Source organism: Sturnira hondurensis, unplaced genomic scaffold (genome assembly GCF_014824575.4).
Source record: "Sturnira hondurensis isolate 20B ecotype Veracruz unplaced genomic scaffold, ASM1482457v3 Scaffold0022566, whole genome shotgun sequence".
Lineage (NCBI taxonomy): Eukaryota > Metazoa > Chordata > Mammalia > Chiroptera > Phyllostomidae > Sturnira > Sturnira hondurensis.
The window spans coordinates 9542024-9558702 of NW_028095197.1; the positions used below are offsets into that span (position 1 = coordinate 9542024).

General features: G+C 42.0%; 1 protein-coding gene across 3 annotated transcripts in view; it reads left to right on the plus strand.

Moving 5' to 3' along the window:
• Positions 1-16679, plus strand: part of NCBP1 (nuclear cap binding protein subunit 1) — a 38554-nt gene that overhangs the window by 16575 nt on the left and 5300 nt on the right. For all 3 annotated transcript variants that reach the window (XM_037035747.1, XM_037035748.1, XM_037035749.1), the window contains 11 exons: positions 85-148; positions 1542-1652; positions 5790-5854; positions 7166-7228; positions 7453-7527; positions 8661-8764; positions 10890-11012; positions 12190-12292; positions 13100-13193; positions 13883-13986; positions 15392-15506. In XM_037035747.1, coding sequence (XP_036891642.1) covers positions 85-148; positions 1542-1652; positions 5790-5854; positions 7166-7228; positions 7453-7527; positions 8661-8764; positions 10890-11012; positions 12190-12292; positions 13100-13193; positions 13883-13986; positions 15392-15506 — 1021 coding nt within the window. The remainder of the gene's footprint in view (positions 1-84; positions 149-1541; positions 1653-5789; positions 5855-7165; positions 7229-7452; positions 7528-8660; positions 8765-10889; positions 11013-12189; positions 12293-13099; positions 13194-13882; positions 13987-15391; positions 15507-16679) is intronic.

Sequence of the window (16679 nt, forward strand, 5' to 3'; positions counted from 1 at the left end):
ATCTAAACACACTGCTTTTGAAACTACTTGTTTGATTGTTCATGTATCTTCGTATTCTTACTGAACTTTTTATACTTTTTACAGTGCCGCACAGCTGGTGAGCTACCCAGGGAAGAACAAGATCCCCTTGAACTACCACATAGTTGAGGTACGCTTTCCACCTGGAGCTTTTTCTGAGCTTCAGAATCTTTCTGTTGACTTAAAGTGCGATCTACTCTCGGCTTATTGTTTTTTCTTGCTGCTTGTCAGGTACTGAAAGTTAACAGAGGAGCGAGGAAATTGCTGTCTGTTTTGGTGCTCTGTTAGCCATGTTAGGACAGAGAAAAGAGGAGGTTGAAACCATTAGCCAAATGGAATTTTGAGTTGCCTATAAATTATTTATATAGTATGTCTTCATTCATGGATAGTTATCATGGATAATGTAAGTTACCTCTAGCTCTGTCGATACATTGTCCACTTAACAGATGTATAACTGACTTAAATACTTTAAAATATTGTATTACTTTAGGTATAAAATATTATAAAAATATTTTTAACTATGTTTATCCGGCTTCTTTTTAGTTATACCTGACTAGTACATTATTTCCTGTATCACAGGGTAGGATTAAGTATGAATCTTTATTCTCAGAAATCAAAAAAGCCAATTGCTTGGAAGTAGAAAGAGTAAATAAGGCTTTTGACTCCATGTGAAGTCATACCGAAGGATGATATTGGCCGTACATATGAACACCTTGTGAGATTTATGTCCTGAAAGAGTGTTTCAGGGTTATATATAGCCCTGTATGTATATACACAGTTTGCCCATGGGTCAAACTGTCGATTACATATTCCTTTAAGTTAAAATACCCATGAGCATTGTTATGTATTATTTAAGATTCACTTGTTTATTTATATTGCACATGTGTGCTTTCTTAAAAGTGTACTGCATCTGTCCAGGTTTTGCAAAATTTGAGAGTAAGCTTAGGCCCTGAATTTGACTCACTGACATGTCAATTGAAGTGCAAAATAGAAGTCATGTCTTTAAACGTGCAAAATGCGTAGGAAGTCATCAGAATGAAGTACGGAAGCATGGGAGATGGGATTCAGAGGAAGGAATGCAGATCAGATTTTAGAACTTTAGGTAGGTGATCCACATATTACAAAGGGAGGGAGGAAACAAGTTGCTGAACAACTGTTTCCAGGCACCGGTTTTAAGTGGCAGAGTGGAATGACTTGACTCAGGTCTTCTGTTTGCATCCTCGGAGTCCCATAAGTGTTTATACTGCTTAACTGATGAGAGTGAAATGGATGGATCTGTGAGAGCCTCAGTAAGTCAACTCCTGAGTTGCAGTTTAATTGCATGGTTCTCTGGGAGTATCAAATGGACATTAATGTTTGCATATTCAGATCTTCATGTTTTAAAGAGCATAGTTTTAAAGATTAAAAAGTAGTTATTCTTTTGTTGTAAATGTCATGGACTTAGAGGCTACATTTAGAACGCCGAGGTCTTTCTGGCGGTCGTGCACGGATGGGCCTGGGTCCTGACTGCCCGTTCTTTGCAGGTGATCTTCGCAGAGCTGTTCCAGCTCCCAGCACCGCCTCACATCGAAGTGATGTACACAACGCTGCTCATCGAACTGTGCAAACTGCAGCCCGGCTCTCTACCCCAAGTTGTATCCTTTCCTTTGTTGTGTTTTTTTAATACATTTTATTGATTATACTATTTCAGTTGTCCCATTTCCCCCTTTCACTCCCCTCCACCCTGTACACCCCCACCCACCCACATTCCCCCCCTTTTAGTTCATGTCCATGTGTCATACATATAAGTTCTCTGGCTTCTACATTTCCCATACTATTCTGACCCTCCCCCTGTCTATTTTCTACCTACCATCTATGCTACTTATTCTCTGTACCTTCTCCCCCTCCCTCCCCATCCCACTCCCCTGTTGATAACTGTCCATGTGATCTCCATTTCTGTGGTTCTGTTCCTGTTCTAGTTGTTTGCTTAGTTTGTTTTTGTTTTAGGTGTGGTTGTTAATAATTATGAGTTTGCTGTCATTTTACTGTTCATATTTTTTATCTTCTTTTTCTTAGATAAGTTCCTTTAACATTTCATGTAATAATGGCATGGTGATGATGAATTCCTTGAACTTTACCTTGTCTGAGAAGCACTTTATCTGCCCTTTCATTTTAAATGAAAGCTTTGCTGGATAGAACAATCTTGGATGTAGAGTGTTGCCTTTCGTGACTTGGAATACTTTCCATCCCCTTCTTGCCTGCAAGGTCTCTTTTGAGAAATTAGCTGACAGTCTTATAGGCACTCCTTTGTAGGTAACTCACTCATTTTTGTCTTGCTGCTTTTAAGATTCTCTCCTTATCTTCAATCTTGGCTAATGTAATTATGATGTGCCTTGGTCTGTTCCTTCTTGGGTCCAACTTCTTTGGGACTCTCTGAGCTTCCTGGACTTCCTGGAAGTCTGTTTCCTTTGCCAGATTGGGGGAGTTCTCCTTTATTATTTTTTTCAAATAATTTTTCCACTTGTTGCTCTTCCTCTTTTCCTTCTGGTACCCCTGTAATTCGGATGTTAGAACATTTAAAGAGGTCCTGGAGGTTCCTAAGCCTCTCCTTATTTTGTTTAAATTCTTGTTTCTTCATTCTTTTCTGATTGGATATTTCTTCCTTCCTTCTGGTCCATTCCATTGATTTGAGTACCACTTTCCTTCCCATCACTGTTGGTTCCTATACATTTTCCTTTATTTCCCTTAGTGTAGCCTTCATTTTTTCATCTAATTTGTGACCAAATTTAACCAATTCTATGAGCATCCTGATCACCAGGGCTTTGAACTCTGCTTTTGATAGGTTAGCTGTCTCTTCATTGCTTAGTTTTATTTTTTCTGGAACTTTGATCTGTTCTTTCATTTGGGCCATTTTTGTTTTGGTTTGTTTTGACGTGTCTGTTACATAGTGAGGGGTGGAGCCTTAGGTGTTCACCAGGGCAGGGCAACCCAGTGGCTGGGTTGTGATACTGTCTGTGGGGGAGGGGTCCGAGAGGGAACAATGACACTTGCTCCGCTCTCTGCCAGTTTTCAGTCACTTCCCCCGCTTCCCACAAGCAAATTGGGCCCTTCTGTTGCAGATTCCCTTGTGGGTGGTTTTGTGTACATTCTAGGACCCAGTGGGTCTCTCCAACGAACTCTCCTGTGAGGCTGGGCATTTCTCCCGCTGCTACCTCAGCCCCCACTGGTGTTTTTAGTCAGTGGTTTGAGGCTTCATTTCCCTGCGCTGGAGCCCTGGGTTGTACGGTCCTGCTCCTTTGTTTCACCTGGTTTGTCTGCCCCTGAATGTGGGACTGCCCTCCTGGTCCTCCAGCCGCCTCCTTGCTGTGAGTCCTCTCTGCTCGGCTGCCTGACTCCACCTCTCCTACTTGTCTGGATGAATGTTTCTTCTTTAACTCCTTGGTTGTTGGACTTTCATACAGTTCAGTTTTCTGTCAGTTCTGTTTGTTTTTTATTTTAAAATTGTTGTCCTTCTTTTGGTTGTGCAAGGAGGCACAATGTGTCTTCCTATGCCTCCATCTTGGCCAGAAGTCGTCCTTTCCTTTGTTTTTTTTTTCAACTTACTCTCGTTGACCTAGCTTTAAAAGATTATTAAATATTTGTGCTTGTGGGTTTAAATCACTTCATGAAAGTAGTTTGATATATCTTGTATGTATGTATGTATGTATGTATGTATTTATTTTATTGATGTTGAAGTACAGTTGTCTGCATTTACCCCCCACTATTCCCACACACCCCAGCCATCCCCACTTCCCTCCCCTGATTCCAACCTGCCTTGGTTTTGTCCATGTGTCCTTTATAGTTGTTTTTGAAACCCTTCATGCCTTTCCCACCATTTTCCCCTCCCACCTTCCCTCTGGTTACTGTCAGATTATTCTTAATTTCAATGTCTCTGGTTATATTTTGCTTGCTTGTTTATTTTGTTGATTAGGTTCCACTTAAAGATGAGATCATATGATATTTGTCTTTCACCGCCTGGCTTATTTCACTTCGCATAATGCTCTCCAGTTCCAGCCATGTTGTTGCAAAGGGTAGGAGCTCCTTCTTTCTTTGTGCTGTGTAGTATGCCATCACGTAGATGTACCATAGTTTTTCAATCCATTCATTTACTGATGGGCACTTAGGTTTCTTCCAGCACTTGGCTACCATAAATTGTGCTGCTATGAACACTGGGGTGCGTAGGTTCTTCTGGATTGGTGTCTCAGGGTTCTTAGGATATAATCCCAATAGTGGAATTGCCGGGTCAAAAGGCAGTTCCATTTTCAGTTTTCTGAGGTAACTCCATACTGTTTTCTACAGTGGTTGCACCAGTCTGCATTCCCACCAACAGTGCACTAGAGTTCCCTTTGCTCCGCATCCTCTCTAACAGAGAGAGGATTGTTGTTTGTTGATTTGTTTATGATGGAAATTCTGACCTGTGTGAAGTGGTGTCTCATTGTGGTTTTTACTTGCGTCTCTCTGATGCCTAGTGATGCTGAGCATCCTTTCATATGTCTCTGGGCCCTCTCTGTACATCCTCCTTGGAGAAGTATCTGTTCAGGTTTTTTGTCCATTTTTTAATTGGGTTGTTTGTCTTCTTGGAATGGAGTTATGTGAGTTCTTTATGTATTTTGGAGATCAAACCCTTGTCCAAGATATCATTGGCAAATATGTTAAAATAGCCTCTTCTACAAATGTTGGGAAAGCTGGACAGCTACATGTAAAAAATGAAACTCAATCACCAACTTATACCATACACAAAAATAAATTCAAGGTGGGTAAAAGACTTAATATAAGTCGTGACACCATAAAAGTCTTAGAGAGTAACATAAGCAGGAAGATCTCAGATATTCCATGCAGCAATATTTTCACTGATACGTCCCCTAGAGCAAGGGACATTCCTTTTTTTTTTTTATATTTTATTTATTTATTTATCTTTAGAGGGGAAGGAGAGAGGGAGAGAAACATCAATGTATGGTTGCCTTTTGGGCATTCCCTGCAGGGAGTTGGCCTGCAGGGAACCTGCCTGCAACCCAGGCATTTGCCCTGACTGGGAATCGAACCACGATCCTCTGGTTTGTAGGCCCACGCTCAATCCACTGAGCTACACCAGCCAGGGCAGGGACATTCCTTTTAAAGTTAGACATGTGTGTCATACAGTCCTGCCATTCAACTCTTAGGTATTAAGAGAAATGAAAGCACACATCCCTGTGTAAAGACTTAGGAATAAATATTCATAGAAACTTTATTTGTAATAACCCAAAACTGGAAAAATAAATATCTAATCAATACATGAGTGGACTAACAAATTTTCTTACACCTATACAATGTATTACTATACTACTCTGTAATAAAAAGGAACAAGTTTTTTATGTCAGTAATAACATGAATGAATTTCAAAATAATTACACCCACTGAAAACGCCAAACAAATAATTCTTATTATATGATTGTATTTATACACAAAATTCTAGAAAATTCGAAGTAACCTCATGGCAGCAAGCCAATATTTACTGGGGAGAAGGGATTACAGAGAAGCTTGGGGAGACTGGAGGCGAAGCAGACATTCATTATCTTGATTTCATGGGAGCGTACACCTCAGGTTCATCATAGATTGATACCTTGAAGCTATTTTTTAAAAGGTTAGTTACCTGAGGAGACATTCAACATTATGAGTTGCTTTACAGACTTCTAGGAAATGTTATTTATTTTTTTCTGTTGCAACTTATTCTGAAGGAGGGTGGAGAATAGTTTTCCTTAGCCTCGAACTCACAGCTTGCACAGGCGACTGAGATGCTGTACATGCGTTTGGACACGATGAGTACCACGTGTGTAGACAGGTACCGTGACCGCCTTTTCTGCACTAGTCTTTTGCTCCCTGTGCTGTGTAAAAGAACTGGGTGTGCCTTTTAAAGAATGTCCAAGTTGGTTTTTCTTCTTGCTTGTCCAAAAGAATTTTTTGTGTAAAAATAAAACTTATGTAAATGAGAAAAAAATTTTTAAATAAAGCTCATACTTGTAATGTCACATTACACTTTCTAGTCTAATATTCAGTATGAAGTGATACTTGTGCTGAGGGTTTCCTTTCATTCATTGTTTCGTTGTTTGGTGCTTTGGTGTAATTACAGTTTTCTCCCTGTAATTGGGTATGTAAGCTTTTAAAATAGGCTTTATGCTAACCTCTATGTAGAAGTAGAGACCAATCCTGTATATAATGTATAAACATGTTTTTGTTTGTTTAGACATCGTATCTGCTTCTAAAATAATTAAGCCTCTACACATTCCAGCTTCAAGGCTGTTTATACAAAAGACCATATTGGGGTATCAGACTTGTGGTGATTGCTGCCCACTGTCTTTTGGGTGAAACCTGTGTATCACCTTTATTAACTGGTACTTATTTCTTACCTCTCGTTAGTTTCCCAAATCAGATCAGGGCAGGTATTGAATATTTTTCCAATTTCCATGGTTTTGTATGTTCATTTTTCAAGTTCCATGTCTGAAAATTATCAGTAACAGCTATTTTGTGTCGTTGACTTATTACGTTGATTAATTTCAGGGACTGAAATTATAGATACATGTGGGGTGTGCTTTAAGAACGTGTCTTCTGACTGATTTTCCCAGTCTGATTAGTGAAACTCCCGTATGTTGGCAGCTCAGCTGTGCTGGTCGTTCAGTAGTAGTTACTGGGCACTTACAGATTCTGCAGCGGTACGGTGTGCTGCACTGATCCCTGTTAGATCAGGTGTATGGGGGGGTGGGGGGCTTCAGTGGTGTGTTTTGAAATGTTTTATCTGCCATTCATCTTATTTTGCCTGTTTCATTGTCAATTAATAGGAAAAGTAGTGCATGCCTCAGAAGATACTAAATTATATGAACACATAAGGTTCCTGGCACGAAACAGGCACTCAGATCTATTACTTAGGCAGGATAGCACTGTTAGGAGGAGGAAGGTGGGGAGCATTACTAGTTGGAGTAGAAGATGAATCACAGGGTTTGCAGAGGGAGAGTCACGTGGCAGCGGGAAAAGCTGTGGGTAGGGGATAGGCTGTCACTTCACTGTGAAGTAGGGTTTTCTTTGGAGGATCACATGCGTTCCGGTGTAAACCGAGACCATTCATCTCTCTGTTCCTTCCTCCCACTTCTCTGTGTAGGTTTATTAATTGGTTTTCCCATCATCTAAGTAACTTCCAGTTCCGTTGGAGCTGGGAAGATTGGTAAGTGGTATTATGTTTTAGCTTTCCTTTCTTTAGTCTGCCATAATTTTTAAGATACTATTAATATTTAAACCTATAACAGAAACAGTCTTCATGGTCTAAACATTTATTTTTAATATTATATACATAAATAATTTAGGGAGTAGGAAACTGTAACTAAATACAAGTTAGGTGTAAGGGCAGAATTTGTGTAAGAATTTAATAAAACTGTGTTTCCTCATTAGGTCAGATTGTCTTACTCAAGATCCTGAAAGTCCCAAACCAAAGTTTGTAAGAGAAGTTCTAGAAAAATGTATGCGGTAAGTTCTTTGTGTTTTCTCTTTAGCTTACGGTCTCCTAATTTCTGTGGGAGGGTTTCTCTTCTCTGAATTTGTGCTATATGTCCAGAATATTTTTAAAATCCAAGTACCTCTTTCCCTTCTCTGTTAGTTTTTAATCAAGATTTAGGCTGGAAAAAAAAAATGTTAGGCAACCGTGACATCTGGACTCCGTGTGAATTAAGCCAAAGCACTTTTTGTCAAATATACTTTGAAATAATTTCAGATTTCACGAAATTGACAAAATAGTGCAGAGAACTTGGTCCTGAAAATCCAGGTTCCCTCATTAACATTTTAGCACATTCTCTTTCTCACTCTTTTCTCCTTTCTGCATGTATATACTCATTTCGTTGGTCTTTCTCTGAACCCTTTGGAACTAAGTGGCAGGTAACATCATCTTGTCACCTTTATTAAGTGCATTGCCTATTCCCCCAAACCAAAGACACTGTTACAACCAGCACACAACCCTCCAAATTGGGAAGTCGGCCCGGGTACCGGAATGCCTGCCTGTGGTCCATGGAGGCGGCTGAAGCTTGCCCACCAGCCTGGCAGCGCCTTTTTTCTTTCTGGTTCAGAACCCTGCCTGGGAACACGGGTCAAGTTTAGATGTCTTCATCTCCAGATTCCTCGGTCTTGAACAGTTACTCTATTTTTCATGTCCTTACCAGTTTATAAGAACTTAGGCCTGGCTTTCTCGGGTCACCTTGCTGTATCCTCATGACCAGATTCAAGTCCTACGTTGTTGCCGCTCCTCTTAGCGCATCACGTCGGGAGGGCACAAAAGTCCCACCACTGGAGAGCGTGACTGGACCACCTGGTCACGTCAGTGTTGGCGGAGCTTCTCCACCTAAACCCACCATTTTTCCCTTTGTAACTACTCTGTGGGAGATGTTCAGAGGTTACACTCATCCTGTTCGTCAACCTCCACGGACAGCTCCTTTTGCCTGCCACCGTTATGATGATTTCTAAGTGACGTTTCTCTCTTTCCATTGTTCCTTCTTTTGTGAGTTGCCCTTCCAGTGTGAGGGTGTTGGAGACTGTGACTTTCTGTGTAAGTTGGATGTTACCAAGGAATGGATGAACCATCTTTTCTGAGGCTCTTATTTGTATTGTAGGTTGTCTTACCATCAGCGTATAGTAGATATTGTTCCTCCTACCTTCTCAGCTCTGTGTCCTGCAAACCCCACCTGCATTTACAAGTATGGAGATGAAAGTAGCAGTAAGTAACAAAACGAATCCCTCTGTCTTTACAAAGTATCAATGCAAGTATTCTTTGCCATCAGTTATTTAAGGAGGAAAAAGTGAGCTCTTTCTTGGGTTCATATTCTCCCTGTTTGAAAGGTGATCTGTGACTGGCCACTATTGTCTTATGTGCCCCGTCCTCATTCTGGAGATTCATTGTGTTATACGTAGTTACTACAGACTTGTAGTTTTTTCTTTGAATGTTGGTTACTATGGTATATTCATGACATTATACTAAATATGCTGCTAAGCATAGCAAGATGAGTTTATAGCCAGAATTTGCTAAAATGGAAATGTGTATTTGTCATGGTGATGGAGATTGTCATCTGGTACCAGTGCAGGTATGGGACACAGGTGTACCCAGACTATATTTTGACTGGTGAAGTGGGCACTATATATCAACCAGGGGCACTGCGCTAATGATATGCCCTTTTGTGCTTTACATTTAAGGAAGGTAAAGCATACATTAGTGGTCACTGGTGGAGACTTTGGTGTGGAGTTTTTCCAAGTCAGGCTTTCAGATGGCACCAAACATGGCTCCTCCCCGAGCCTTCTGTGTCACGTTGTGTCGGTTCTCTGTTTTGAAACTCGCTCGTCTCCCTTTCCTTCTCACCACACTCCTGGCTCTCCATGTATACCTCACACTTTGCCTGTTTTCCTTGAAATAAACTCAGTCAATCCCCTCACTAAGTTTATTTCATATGGTATTGTGTCACTAAACCTGTAAAGCAACTCTTGAGAAATCGGGATGTTTACTATACCAATTTTACAATGAGGACATGGCTTCAAAGGGGAAAAGTCAGAGTGAGGTTGCTTCTGAGTGGTGGAGGCCAGGTTCAAATCCAGGCTTACTGTCTGAGCAGCCACTGTGCTTTCCTGAGAGAGCAAAGCTTGATGCGGCACCACTAAGGGTAAGTTTCGGGTTCTGCCTCGGATGGGCTCAGAATCATGAGATACAGTCCTTGGTATCAAGAAGCTCAGACTTCTGTTAAACACTGACCTTCCTTATTGCCCCGTAGCAGCAACTCAGCCTAACACTCAAGGCAACCCTGACAGTGGTTCCTGCTTGTTGGCTGTCGGTCTTCCCACCCCTACTCCAGCCGGGCCCACTTCCTTCTCTTTGTTCTTTTTCCTTCCTCCCATTCTCGGTTTTGCATTGGTGCCATTACCCCAAGTTGGAAAGCCTTTTGTCTCTCCAGTCCTTACTCCCTAGACCTAGCCCAACCTCCGTGACAGGATATTTTTTAACCTCTGGCAAGCCAGTTGTGTGTTGCTCTCTGGTTTCCCCAGCTCGGATTTAGACTCCTCAGTGGCAGGGTTTTTTGTGGGGGTTTTTGGTCGCTTATTTTCTCTACCACTTTCAAGGAGAAGCACAAAGTACTGTTGAAATTGACTTTATTCATTCCATGTGCTTAGTAACTGATGTTCCGTGTCAGAATTGCCTCTTTAATTGTTACCTTTGTCTACCTTACATTAAAAGGAGATTGTTCTGGTGATGCCTTACAGTATATATGTATTAGCACAAATTGTATACAATGAGGACTCAGCAGGTACTAACAGCAAACACATGGAGTCACAGCACATGAGCATTTGTCTTTTTATGTATGAACTCAAAAAAGAGAAAAGCAAAAAAACTGTCTTAAGTTGGCAGCCTTCCCCATGTTCAAACTCAGACTTAGCTTCCACTATCTCAGAAAAGGAGAAGGGAAATTGGCAAAAATGAAAGAGAAATGACATTGATTCTCAGCTTTTCAGCTACAAAACCTAGGGATTTGAGGACTGTCAGAGGACAGTTTAACTATATTCACACTTCCCCTCACCACCCCTGAGGAAGGTCAGCACCCCTTATTCTGTAAATGCCAATTAGCTAAATGTTCTTAAGGAAGTAATAAAGTGAGAAATTATGTCTTTTTTTAGATGAAAAGCCATTGACCTATTCAATGAAACTTGAACGTGCAGTGATCTTTGTACAGATTAAATATTGAGCTTGGGATAGAGTGTGCTATTTTGAAAGAAAATAATTTTTTGAAGTCTCTCATTTATTTTCAAGAATAGTCTTAACACCTGATCTGCCCTCCCACCCTCCCCCATTCTGTGCTTAGATTCTCTTCCTGGACATTCAGTCGCTCTCTGTTTAGCTGTTGCCTTTAAAAGCAAAGCAACCAATGATGAGATCTTCAGCATTCTCAAAGACGTACCAAACCCTAACCAGGATGACGATGACGGTAAGGAAATGAAACGGCTCTTGAGAGGAACTTTGTAGAGACCAGATTAGAGCATAAATGCACCTCTGGCAGCGTGAGCTCCTCTTAAATCTCCTTGGATGCCTGTAAGGCAGTGTGCTCCTTTGGCCTGTTGAGCCTCTCACCTGTTCCTAGAATCCAGGTGTTTTCTCCTTTATATAAAAAGAGATCCTAACATCCTTGTGAAATAGCTTGCATTAAGTATTAAAATCAATACTGAGTGAAATACACTGTTACAATTCAAAGATTTTTAAGCATTCCTACTTTCACTTGAGAGAGGTGTGCAAACAGGAATTCATGGTGTATTGTAAGGTTGGGCGTTTTTTCCAAATTAACCTATTATGACAACAGTGTTTAACATTGACTGAGTATATACCATGTAATTCCAACAAAAATTCTTAAGGATTTTTGGGGGGGGCGAGAATGGGGAAATTGACAAAATGATTTATGAGTTTACTTGAATCAGTAAGTGGGTAAGACAGGCGATGAGAGGTACGTATCTTTTCACCTGTGAAACACATTGAAAACTGCAGTAACCGCACTCAGCGTGGGCCCAGGGGGCAGATAGGTAACGGGTGAGACTCTGCCGGGGCAGCTGGGTGACTGTTTCAGGAAGAGTCTTAGTGTTAGTTAGATCTGTGCCTAAGGACACGTGGACAGAAAAGGGGCGTAGTCAAAATAAAACACGAATCATCTGGGTTTTTTATTACTGGGGTTTTGTTTATTTCGGCTGTTCTAAGACACATGATTTTAGAGAAGATGTAATTAGAAGCCTAAGTCAGAATGATGGTATGAAGTTTACACCTTGTCAGACATCTTAGGACACAGACTTGAGTGTTTGGGGTTTATGGTATTTTTTGTATTATATATTTATCTTGCCACCATAGGGGGGACATGAACAAGGAAGCCTATGTGGCATTCGTAAAGGAAATGGGACATGTCGGAAAATTAGAGAAACCCCCCAAAATGAAGAATTAAGATTATGCTTAGTTTTGTGTATTATTTGAAATCAGTCGTCTTTTAGTATTCAGAGAGGTTGCATGAGTGTCTAACGTGGTGTTCGGTGTGAGCGGGCCGTCTGCTCGGCACTCCAGGTGAGGGAGCGAGGGGTCGCAGTGTTTGTATCTCCCTAACCATCTTCCTGTGGGGTGTCTTTCAGACGAAGGGTTCAGTTTCAACCCACTGAAAATAGAGGTCTTCGTGCAGACGCTGCTGCACTTGGCAGCCAAGTCGTTCAGCCACTCCTTCAGCGCTCTGGCAAAGTGAGTGTGGCGGGACACGCACCCTTTGGGGTTAGAACTCTGCCTGACGCCAACAGTGTGGTCGTTTCTACCTGAATCACTGAATGTGAAGGAAGGTCTTAATAGCAGTATCGTGATACAACGGGGTACCGTGGGCTTTGGCTCGTGGTCGCTAAATCCTGGTCCTGCGGCTTCTATCATTCTCCATGTGCAGTTTGCTTGTACACATGGGATGTATCTTTTTTTCATGTAGACCTTTAGAGGGACTTAGGTCTTCATGAAAAACTTAGGTCCACAGGGTAGTCACATATAAGGTGAAGAAGCTCCCACCCTGTCTAGGCATCTTTGTAAAGGCAGTTAAGTAGAAATGAGAACTGACTATATTTGGGGAGCCACCCAAAGGTTGGCAGCTAAAGACAGGGCTTTGTAACTCGTCAGTCCAAAAGCAGCAGAAACATACAGATACTCCTCCCACCAAGCAGAAACCTGGGCTCTCACTCCATCTCAATTTCTAAGTCTGTTTTACCTGCAGGGTTTCCACAGAGGGTGAGTCACACGGGAGACACCACCTGTGTTTGAAGATGGTTCCTTAGCCCTCACCTGTCCTTAGATACACAGTAACCTGGAGTCCCAGGCTAAGATTGTGTGACAAATTCCATACAGACTGTGAATTCTTAGGCATGCCTCTTATATCCTTAATGGTTGACATTTGGTTATTTGGCATTTACATAATGCACTGTAAATTGAGTAATACTGAAAAGGCTTTGAAACATTAAAATGATTAATGAGTCAGTTTTTATGTGGTACTCTTCCCTCCCACTATCAAAGGTTTCATGAAGTCTTCAAAACCCTAGCTGAAAGCGATGAAGGAAAGTTGCACGTTCTGAGAGTCATGTTTGAGGTCTGGAGGAACCACCCACAGGTAGAAACTGTTTCATGAGATGTGTTAAGGCTCTGATTGTACGGGCATAAAAATAAGGCTATTGTTACCATTGTTTTCGTCTGTAAAATGTCCAGTTTATCTACACAATGGCTTTAAAATCGGTGCTCTTTTTAATGCTGTGGAATTAAGAGCAAGTATTGTTATTTGGTTTGGGACTATAATATCTTAACACATTTTAAATAGTAAGAGTGCTTGTTGCTTAAAGATTCTACCAATTGAGTAGGAAATAGTTATGTAGTCTATCCAGTTTCTGCACACACCCCCCAGATTTCTCGGTCTCGATACATTGTTTTCATGCCATGTGTTATAAGAGGCATTTAAATAAATTACAGAATATATATTAAGACTTTTTATGATAGAACACATTTTTTAATTTTAGGATTCAATGGAAATTATGTATTTTTTTAGGTACTGTGTAAATTTGTTTAAAGATTGCATTATCATTCAGAGTGTTGTTGTTCAGTCTTTATCAGTGTTACAGCATTCTTACAGTAGGCACCCGAGCCAAGCAGAGGGCAGAGTACACCTTAAGGCCTAATGGTCAAGTGGTTTGTTCCGTAGCCACTGGGAGTGCATTTCCCAGCCCCCGGGTGTTAGCTTTGTAGCAGCGGGGTTGCTACGGCTCCGGACAGGTGTGACTCACCCCGGAAGCTCTCCCCTCCTTGCAGATGATTGCTGTGCTCGTAGATAAGATGATTCGTACTCAGATTGTTGACTGTGCGGCGGTAGCAAATTGGATCTTCTCTTCAGAACTGTCTCGTGACTTTACTAGGTAAGGTGAATTGTTTTACAAAGTCCATATTCTCTGAGGATTGGTTTTCATGTGGTTTCTTATATACGAGCTCCAAATTTTGATCCCAACCAGACTGATACGAATACATACTGATGGTCCAGTCTGGCAGGATTGGACTTAACAAAGACACGTGGACAGTGGAAATATAGTCAGGTCGCAGCATCTGTTGGGGACACACATGTAAGTTGAATCCACCCATCAAGTAGAAATGCTGGCGAGGACCCAGACCATTAGGACAGGAGATCAGGCAGTGTGGAGGGGACTTGGAAAAAAGCTCCAGCTCCGCGAGGGACCTGGAGTGCACACCAGGAACTGGGAGAAACCAGACTCACCGTAGAGTAAGGACACGTCCTTGGAGAGATTGAGGGGAGCTTGGCGGACACCCAGACAGCTGTGAGGAAGGGAGGTCTCACCTCAGTCATAAAAACCCTAGATTTAATGCAGAGACCCATTCTAGACCCATTCCTCCTACAGGAAAGAGACTTTTCATTAGGCTCTGTTCTTATTCATGAACTTGAGTCCCATCTTTATAACTGAACAAGACTGGGGCAGCAGGAGTTGACACAAAACAGAAACCCAGGAAAATCACTTGCAGACAAAATCCATCAGTCTTTATCTTCTTCTTCGTGTCTGCTCCTGGCAGAGGACACTGGTCTGAAATCAACCGAGTTCTTAGGGTGAAAGGGTGTGCTCTAAGGTTATCATGCCGTCTGAGTTGGCATTCACAAATGAAGCAGCAGAAAGACGTTCTCAGATTTGCAAACTCTTGGGAAACTGGCCACCCAAGTATGTGTAAACCATTATCCTGAGTGATTGACATCTGCAGCTCATGTATTCACAACACACTGTAGAGGGGGTTATGTTGTCCTCTGTATTTTACAAAGTAGAAAGACGTGGCAGAGTGCTTAAGTAGCATTTTCAAAATCACACAACTAAGTACAGAATTTGAACACATGCATTCTTACACAGGCACATTGCTCAGGAGCGCCCCGTGTTCTTTAGCGCCAAGCTCAGCTGTTTCTAACTCTGCAGAGTCTTCGCTGACCACCCCTTCCAGAGTTACAGCACTCTGCCCTCTTACCCTGTCTGCCAACGCTCAGAACTTGGAGTTTTATTACAGACAGATTGTTTTACTGTCTTCCACTTAAACTGTCACCCAAGTCAAAATTTGTAGGACACACTCTATGTGTGGTTGCCTCTCTCGTGCCCCCACTAGGGACCTGGCCCACAACCCAGGCATGTGCCCTGACTGGGAATTGAACTGGCCACCCCTTGGTTCGCAGCCCACTCTCAATCCACTGAGCTATACCGGCCAGGGCGAGAAGTCTTTATTTTCTATAACCATAGTTTAACATACAGTAACCAAATACCATTTTTCTTTAAGGTTGTTTGTTTGGGAAATTTTGCACTCCACAATTCGTAAGATGAACAAACATGTTCTGAAGATCCAGAAAGAGCTGGAAGAAGCTAAAGAAAAGCTCGCAAGGCAACACAAACGGGTGAGTCTTGTTTAGGTTAATAGAAGGCCAAAAAATGTATATCAGAAACTCTTGAGTATTCAGTGTATTACCTCGATGGGAACTTTTTTGCTGAGGCCAGATTATGTGGAGCTGCTCGTGGAAGTGGACGGAGAGGAAGGACACGGGGGTTGTCGCTCTCTGCTCCGCATCACAAACCTGCCCAGGAACCCACAACCTTTCCTTTCCAAAGGTTCACCGTCTCGGGGTCAGCTTCACATGTGTCATTTCCAGCTGGGAAAAGTGAGAGAGAACTCTTGTGTTTTCTCCAAGTTCCTTTTTTTAAAACATCTTACTTATTTTTTTAGAGAGAGGGGAAGGGAGCAAGAGTGGGGGGGGGTAGAAACATCAATGTGTGTTTGCCTCTTGGGGGTCCTTCACCAGGGACTTGGCCTGCAAGTCAAGGTCCCTAGTGGGGGCACGAGAGAGGCAACCACACATTGATGTTTCTCTCCCTCTCTTTTTCCTTCATTTCCCCTCTCTCTAAAAATTAATAAAATCTTTTAAAAAACAAAGAAAAGAAAATCAAGATCTCTCAACTTTTGTAAGCCTGCAACCCAGGCATGTGCTCTGACTGGGAATCGAACCAGCGATGCTTTGATTCGCAGGCATGCGCTCAGTCCATTGAGCCACACCAGCCCGGTTTATTTCTCCAAGTTTCTGCTGCAAGAGGGGAGGAGGGAGAAGACTGTGGTGTTACCACCTCACCCGAACTGTGAGAGGAGGGGACAGTCCTTCTCAGGTTTACAGACTACTTCTCTTATTGATCAGAAGTTCAGTATTTTGCCATTTGCGGGGGAAGCAGTGAGCTGGCTGTGTTCTGTGACTTAGCGTAATAGTCCTGGTTCTCTCTGTGACAGTATTTTCCAGTGTTACACATAATTACCAGAGTAGATGGTGAAAACAAGTTCAATGACTCATATGAGCCTGTAGCGGGTTTGGGTGCTTCTAGTCTCTATATAGACATACATGTATGTGTGTCTATATGCAAACACACACTCAGAGGCCTAAATTACTGCAAGGTGAATGGTGTCATCCCCACTGGATAATGTATAAATTGAGGCTCAGAGAACATTAAATAACTTGCTCAAGATTACATGGCTTGTAAGTGAGAGACCCAGGTCCGTCAAGCTCCAGAACCTTTCCCTCGTGCCA